Source organism: Nothoprocta perdicaria, unplaced genomic scaffold (genome assembly GCF_003342845.1).
Source record: "Nothoprocta perdicaria isolate Ctin4 unplaced genomic scaffold, notPer1 scaffold_447, whole genome shotgun sequence".
NCBI classification, from domain to species: Eukaryota; Metazoa; Chordata; class Aves; order Tinamiformes; family Tinamidae; genus Nothoprocta; species Nothoprocta perdicaria.
The window spans coordinates 14,991-22,989 of NW_020455696.1; the positions used below are offsets into that span (position 1 = coordinate 14,991).

Genomic DNA, 7,999 nt, shown 5'->3' on the forward strand with positions numbered 1-7,999 from the left:
CTGGGTGCCCCTGGGTGCAATGGGAGCAGCTCTGCTCTTGCAGCCCCACAAAGCTCTGGGTGCCCTTGGGTGCAATGGGAGCAGCTCTGCTCTTGCAGCCCCACAAAGCTCTGGGTGCCCTGCTGAGCTGCATGCTGCCTTGGCAGGGCAGCCCTCCCTTGGCTCCAGGCTCCTGGCTCCAGGCTCCAGGCTCTAGGCTCCTGGCTCCAGGCTCCAGGCTCTAGGCTCCTGGCTCCAGGCTCTTCCCGAAGGGAGCGCTGGTACCCGTGCCATGGCAGGGCCTGTGCCAACAGCTGCCCCGGTCTGTGGGCATCAGCGGGGTCCTGCTCCTCCAAGCAGACCTGTGCCGCTGCCCGGAGAGCTGCTGCAGAGCCAAGTGCTCCCAGGCCACGTGTGAGAGCTGGGACGAGCCAGCCCGGGGAGGGAGGCGCAGCCAGGCTGCGGTTGCTGCCCGGGCAGCCCGGAACACTCCTCGAGCCGCTGCCTTGTGCATGTGCGTGGCCAGCAGCCATGTGGCAGCGGCGCTGCCTGTGCCCAGCCCCGGGCCCGCGTGCCGCCTCCATCCCGCGCTGTCCCGCGGCTCCGCTCCTCGTGCCCCGGGGGCCGGCTGGGCTGCGGCGAGCAGCCGCTTGCGTGAGGAAGGGCTCAGTGAAGCTGCCTGGGGGTGACACAGGTGGGGAGCGCCCAGCTGCACCCTCTGGCACAGAGCTTTCCGAGACTGTTTGATCCATGGAGCGCTCCTGCCCTGCTGGCGCCTGCGGGGCGGCTGGGGCCCTGGCCGGCCTCGCTGCGGGCTGAGCTCCCGGTTCCCAGCACGAAACCCCAGCACGAAACCCCAGCACGAAACCAGCTTTTCCCCCGAGCTGCCCCAAGGGAGGAAGCTCCGCGAGGCTCTGGGCAGAGCTCGAGTGTGCGGGTGCTGATGTTCCCTCGCCTGCGGGTCTCTGCAGCAGCGGGGCTGCTGTCCTGCACATGCAGCAGGGCAGCCTCCTTGCAGGGCCGGGCTGGCACCGACATTGCAGGGCTGTCCCCGGGTGCGTGCGGAGCTCCCGCGGGACCTGCCGCGTGTGCCCGGCTCCTCCGGGCTGCCACGCTTCCTGCCGCAGCCATTCCTTAGCTCCCAGTTCCTGTAGGACCTGTGCTACGGGAACAAGCCGTGTGCTGCCAGAGGGACAGTTTGTTGGCGGCACTTCCCTTCCTCTGCTTCTCCTCTTCTCCTGCATCCAACAGCTCTTTTCCAGTGTTAGCAACCATTGCTTTTGCTCGTCCGTTTGCATCTCTGCTCCTCTGCGGCGCTCGTCCCTGCTCGTTGCCGTGTGTGTGTGTGTGTTCCCTGTCGCCCAGCCGTGTCTGTGTGTTTCTAACTGACTGTGCTATCTCTGTCTGTCTCTATCAGCCTGACGCGGACGACGACGCAGTGGTACGCACACCTTTTCTTTCGTTGGGTCTCTCTGCACCTCAGTAGCCCCGTTCCTTTGAGTGCCCGCGCGGCTCCGTGTGCAGGGACCATGCGTGGGGCCGTGGAGGGGACATTCCTGCCCCGGCTCCGCTCCACAGGAGGACAAGGCCTGAGCACGGGGCCGGTTCCAGCCCTGCTCACCACAGAGTTTCAGCCGTAGAGCTGCAAATCACTGCGGTGCCGGAGCCGGAGCCGCTCTGCCCTGCAGGGAGGCAAGACGTGGGAGCCCCAAAACCTTCCACGGTGACACATGTTCCCATAGACAGGAGAGGGGCCGGGGCCTGCGGTTGTGCTGGCCCCTGCAGTAGGGAGAGGAGGAGGACGCAGAGCTTTAGAATGAGCTTAGGGCTGAAAAGCTGCCAGTGGGAAGAGGCTCTTTGGCCTGTGTGGCAGGCGGGAGCAGCGGCGCCGCTCGCGCTGGCCGTGTCCGGGCCCGTCCAAGGTGGCCCTGCTGCATTAGGGCACGCCGCCGCGGCCCTTCGTCCCCGCCGGCTGCAGCACGAGCTCCCGCCCTCGCCACAGGGTGCTGGTGCCGGCTGGGCTGCCTCGTGCGGCGGCCTCGCGCTCGGCGCCCGGCGAGCGCCGGCTCCCCGGCACCGCTCCTGCGCCCCGGTGCCGGCTCCGCGGTGCGCGTGCCGCGCGGTGACGGCGCCTCCGCCGTGTCTCTTGCAGAGGACCATCTCGCTGGGAGCGGGGGACCGGCAGGTCATCCAGACGCCCATCAATGACTCGCTGCCCGTCAGCAGCTGCAGCGTCGCCCTGCTCTTCCGGCAGCTCGGTGAGACCTTCCTCTCCTCCTCCTCCTCCTCCTCCCCATGGGTCCCGTGCCTGAGCTAGGGCTGGTGTCCCCTGCGCGTGGTTCCCACCTTGCTGCTGAGCTCGGTGGGGGCTTCGTTCCCGCTGCGGCCGCCGGAGCCGGGCCCTGCTCTGCCCTCCCCTTCCCAGGTGGGCAGAGATGCCAGGCTGGCTCCTCTGCCCCGGCTCCGGAGCAGGGGGTGCCCGGCTCTCATGGGAACCGGCCGGGACGGTGGACTGGCACGAATGGGTGCAGAGAGGAGTGAGGCCGGGGTCTCCTCCCTCCTGGGGAGAGAGTGTTTGCAGCTTCAGCAAAGCTCTTGAACCCCTTTTACAAAAGGGGGGTTCCTTGGGGGGAAGCTTGGGCTCCCTGCAGGATATTGAACTCCTTTGCTGTGCTGAATGTGGAGGTGCCAGCGAGGCCGGCGGTTGCTGCTGATGTGGGCACCAACCAGGGCCGGGCTTTGGGTCGACCTCGGGCGCGCGACGGGCCCCTCTTGCTGAGCGCCCTTGTCCCCCTGTCCCCGCAGGCATCACCAATGTGCTGTACCTCTTCTGCGCGGCGCTCACCGAGCACAAGATCCTCTTTCTGTCGAGCAGCTACCAGCGGCTCACGGACGCCTGCCGGGCCCTGCTTGCGCTCATGTTCCCCCTCAAGTACAGGTGAGGGGCAGCACCGTCCTCAGCCCCGCGGCGCAGAGCGCCTGCTTTGCCTCCTCCGTGCCCTCGCCCTCGTGCCGTCCTAGCTGGTGCGTCTGAAGGGCTGCAGGGGATGCAGCCTTGTGGCATGGAAGGACGCTCGCTCTGCCCCTGCAGGGAGCTCTTTTCCTGAAGCCCCTCGCTGCAATTCTGCCCCTCGCTGCAATTCTGCAATAGATTCACGGGAGCAAAGGAGCGCTGACCCCTCCTCTGCTCGCCCCTGCTTTCCTAGGGTCAAATCTGGCCTGGAGCAGCGGGAAGCAGGGCATGAGGCGCTGCTGGCACAGTCTGTCTTAGCCCAAGCTGCTGCTGGCAGGAGTTAGTCCCGGTTGCTGCATGCCTTCAGGGAAGGCGGCAGGCGGGCCCGTCAGCCTGCTGGGCGCTGGGCTGGCACATCACTCCCTTCACGTGCTTGGGCAGAGGCCAGAGATGGTCAGCTCTGCAGCACCTGCCCCTTTCCCTCCCTTCTCCGCCCGCTGCAGCCGGGGCAGAACCCAGAGCCTCAGTGCGCCGCTCCCGCGGGAAGTTGGGTGGCACCCCAAGAGGGTGCTGCAAACCAGGAGGCTTCCAAAGCAAATCCTGTGCTCCCTCAAGAGCGGCCTGGGCACACAGGGCTTTTGTTGGAGGGCGGGTGCTGGTGACCAGGTCCCACGGGGGCTCCTGGAGCAGCCTGCACGCCCTGGCCAGCGCCGCTCTTGGGAGCCCCTGTGCCGCCCGCCGCTGCCAGGGCTGTTTGCACATGTCCCCAGCGGGACGGGTGGCATAGACGAGCCATTGTGGCCGCCCGCCCCTGTCACGCTCCTTCCGTGCAGCTCTGCCATGCCCCCAGGCTGCAGAAAGGCTATTTGTGTTCCAAAGAAAGCTTTCTTTGGGGTGGAAGCTGCTGGGAGTCCTTGCCTTGGTCAGGCTTGTAGCACAGGGCCACGGATGGTCGTGGTTGGTGTCTGCAGGTACCCAGAGCCTTGCGTGGCTCCGAGGGCTGGCAGGGAGGGCTGCAGCCAGCCTGGAGAACGGGCATCTCCTGCCTGGAGAGCAGCGCGTCGGGAGCAGCCGGCACAGCAGGACTCGGCTGGCTGCAGCCATGCTCTTCTCTGCTTGCAGCTTCACGTACGTGCCCATCTTGCCTGCACAGCTCCTGGAGGTCCTGAGCACTCCAACACCCTTCATCATCGGAGTCCACTCCGTCTTCCAGTCGGAGACGCAGGAGCTGGTGAGGCTCCGGGACGCGTGTCCCGCACGCCAGCGGCCCCGGCACCGGAGCTCTGCTCTGCACAAGCTGCAGCGCAGGCAGCTCCACGTGCCCGTGAGGAAGAGCTTGTTTGGTGGGAGGGTGCCCGAGCCCTGGCCCAGGCTGCCCAGGGAGGCTGCGGAGGCTCCTGCTCTGCAGATCTGGCACCGCGCCGGGATGCGCCCGGGTGCCCCGTGCTCTGGGTGTCCCTGCTGGAGCAGGGGCTGCACCGGGGGAGCCCTGGGGGTCCCTGCCAACCTCAACCACCTGGGATTCTGGGGTTCTGTGAGTGCGCTCAAGTTGAGCAGGGCCAGCTGAGCTTGGGCTTTGTCAGGCCTAAGGTCTAGAGTATCTGCAAGGAGCGGCCGGGGTTAAGCGAGGATTCGGTGTTGAAACAGCTGGCGCCGCTGGTCCAAGAGGCCGCGTTGGCACTTGGGTGTTGCCGCCTGCAGTTTGGAAGCTGAACTAAGTCAAGGCATGAGGAGTCTAAGCTAAAGCGAGCTAATGAGTGGCCTTCTGCCCAAATTGAGGGAAAAAAAAGCCATTTTGATTAAGCAAGATGGTTGCAGTCCTGGGTTTGGCGCTGGTGTTTGCCTCGTAAGAACCGCAGCAGGTCCGGAGAGCACTGCTGTCCTGCTCCGTGTCGGTGCCCAGCCCGCAGGCGGCAGGGAGGGTGTTTCGGAAGGCCGGGCCTTCTCTCACGCCCGTCCTGCCGTTTCCAGCTGGACGTGGTCATCGCAGACCTGGATGGCGGGACGGTGAATGTCCCCGAGTGCGTCCACATCTCCCTGCTGCCCGAGCCCCTGCTGCAGCAGACCCGGGAAGCCCTCTCCATGGTAAGTGCTCCCGCTCTTCCCGCATCCGCAGGGAGAGAACACCTCGGGACTCGACCCCGGGGGACAGCTGTGAATAGGACAGCTTGGCACTTCCATGGGAGCCCTGTGAGACAAAGGTCCATGTCGCAGAGTCCTCCCCTGTCCCATGGGACCACGCACGGCCCGCGTGCCCTCTGGCACACAGCGGTGCCGCCGGCGAGGGCCGCTCCTGCCAATGGGTTCTGGGAAGCGGCGGCTGCTCCCAGGCTTCGGGCAGGAAGCAGCTGCAGCCCTGAGGCTGCTTTCCTGGCCGCTGCTGTATTCCCGGAGGCAACAGGACAACAGGCAGCGGCCACAGGCTGAAACACAGGAAGTTCTGCCTAAACATGAGGAAAAAACCCTTGACCGTGAGGGTGACTGAGCACTGGCACAGGGTGCCCGGCGAGGCGCTGCAGTTTCCATCCTTGGAGGTGTTGAGCACCGTGATGCTGTGCACCTCGCTGGAGGTGCCCCTGCGTGTGCAGGCGCGTTGGCCTAGATGGTCTCCAGAGGTCCCCGCCGGTTCAGTCATGACTCCACCGCTCTGCTGGGCACAGGGACGGCAAGCTGTGCCCAAGGGAGCTTCCCCCGTGGCTGTGGCAAGTGGGGTGCGGGTTCCTGTCACCCTGGGGTCGCTGCCTTGCTGTGCTTTAAGTGCTCAGCTCTTAGCTCTTGCATGACGCCTTTCCCCAGCTGTGACTTGCAGATGGAGAGCCTGGATTGCCTGGCATGGTAGGGAGTGTCGTAGGAGTCTGATGTCTGCTCCGATATCTGGTGGCTTTAGCTCAGTTGCCCGGGATTTGTTCCCGAGCCGCTCAGGCCGTATCTGTGGGCCCTGTTGTGGTTCTGGAGGAGGCTCCTTCCTTCGGTCCCGCTGCGGACGCAGGGACGCCTGCGCGCGGCGCTGAGCTTGCCCTGTGCCTCTGCCTGCAGGTGTTGGACCCGGAGCTGGAGGTGGCGGATCTCGCCTTCCCCCCGGCCACCGTTTCTGCCTCCTCTCTCAAGATGCAGGTGAGTGGGAGCAGGGAGGGGAGGACAACTCGGACATACCTCAAGGGGGGCATGGAGAACTGCAGCCAGGAGGGCTGCCGTTGCTGCTGGACACCCTGTGTCCTGCCCATGGAGTGGAGAGCCAAGGATTCAGGCTTTTCCCCATCTCAATATCTCTTCAGGGTCACAGGGTGTAACACGCTGCTCCCACTCTGGGTCATTTCTGGCCTGGAAGCTGGCACTGCCACTTCCGTAGATGTTCTGTGCATGGGGGCTGCCTGTTCTGGACTGGAGCAGCAGCTGGAAGTTGGTGCCTCCCATTCGGGCATTTCAACAAAGCCCAGAGCAGCTCCGGGCGGTGGAGGCACCCTTCTGCTCTGTGTGCCGTGTCATGGGATGCTGTGCAGAGGAAAGAGCCCGGGGATTCCAGGCTGCCGCGTCCTTTCCCCGCTGGAATCTCTCTGCTGGGCTTGCTGCCCTGTTGGGCAGGTGCAGCACTCTGCCTGACGGAGCTTCCTTCCATTTGTGCAGGATAAGGAGATCCGGGCCGTCTTCCTGCGCTTGTTTGCACAGCTTCTCCAAGGCTATCGGTGGTGCCTGCACATCATCCGCATCCATCCCGAGCCAGTGATCCGCTTCCATAAGGTAGGGGTGCCGGCACACGGATGTGCGCGCGGGCCGGCACGCCGCTGCACGCCAGCCGCCCGGGTCGGACCCGTGCTTGGCCAGAGCACCCAGGGAAAGCAGCAGGATAGAGACAGGAGGAACCCTGGAGGGCAGGGAGACCCCCTTCCCACCGCTCTAGGGCCTCGTGTCCACCAAACCGGACTCTCCTCAGATTGCGCTGTGTGTCTGGCATAATCCTTTTCCAGCTGGGTTAAGCTGGACTGAGGTAATCTGAGAAGGTTTGCATTGATGCAGCTGTGTCCAGAGCCGAGCTCGGCGCTTGCAGCCGGTGACGTCCGGTGTCGCTGCCAGGTCCACCTGCCTCCCTGGTCCTGGGCCAAGCTGTGATCTTGTGGGCCCGGTGCCACTTTCCTGTTTGGGCCGAGCTTGCAGTCAGGTGTGCTGTGTTTCCATGCCTTGTGCCACGTGGCCTTCGAGGTCCTAGGGAAGGGAGCCCTCAGGCTGGCCACCCTGCACAGGAGCCCCTTGGCCCTCAGCCCCCCAGAACGGGCAAGGCCAGGGGCAGGGAGAGGACAACGAGGCTTGAAACGTTTGGGATCCATGGAGGAAACCTAAAGCAGGGGAACGTGACAGATGAGGAGAGGAGCTCGGGGGACTCCAGCGTTGCAGCTTAGCATGGCCATGTCACAGAGCCCACAGAGCCCTCGCTGCTCCTCTTGCAGCCTCTCCTTTGCAAGCTCAGAGCCAGTGAGCACCGAGAGCTGGGAATTTTAATGCTGCTTCTGTGGGAACTCGTGGTGATGTCTGTCCCACCTGCCAAACGCCCCTGTGCTGCAGAAAGCTCCAGGGAGCAGGAACCTGCTACCTGCAGAAGTAGCTGCATGTGGGTGCATGAGGGGTGCATGTGAGCTGGCGCGTCCTTGACCCGCCCGTCCTCTGCTCTGCAGCGCTCCGTAAAGCCTGCACTGTTTACTGCCTGACATTTAAAACGGGCATTATGGTCATAAAGGCTCTGAGCTGCCTTTTATACTCAATAAAGGTTATTCCTGGTGAAGGTTCAGTAGTTCCACAAAACTATAGACCTCCAGTAAACATAAGAAAAAGCCCTTTCATAAAACCCCTATAAAAAGTCTAAAGCATAATAGACTTCTGTTTCATGCAACGCTTGTGCACCGCAGAGTGCAGTGCAAAATAGCCTCAATCTCAGTGCTTTAGCTGCGGCCATCACAGCAGCATCTTTAGGCCATCTGTGACCTGCTGCTTGTAGAGGGTGCCCAGGTGACAAAGCTGCAGGTTTTGGATTGCTCGTGACCTGCTGCATCCCTGCCCTGCTGCATTCCTGCTGCA

The 7,999-nt window shown here is 64.1% G+C and overlaps 1 protein-coding gene across 1 annotated transcript in view; it reads left to right on the forward strand.

Annotated features, from left to right (window-relative positions):
- Nucleotides 1-7,999, forward strand: part of SBF1 (SET binding factor 1) — a gene marked incomplete at its 5' end in the record, with an annotated part of 34,083 nt that overhangs the window by 5,331 nt on the left and 20,753 nt on the right. The window contains 7 exons of the mRNA XM_026046532.1: nt 1,397-1,420; nt 2,132-2,237; nt 2,785-2,917; nt 4,055-4,163; nt 4,904-5,017; nt 5,969-6,046; nt 6,557-6,670. Of these exons, the coding sequence (XP_025902317.1) occupies nt 1,397-1,420; nt 2,132-2,237; nt 2,785-2,917; nt 4,055-4,163; nt 4,904-5,017; nt 5,969-6,046; nt 6,557-6,670 (678 nt within the window). The remainder of the gene's footprint in view (nt 1-1,396; nt 1,421-2,131; nt 2,238-2,784; nt 2,918-4,054; nt 4,164-4,903; nt 5,018-5,968; nt 6,047-6,556; nt 6,671-7,999) is intronic.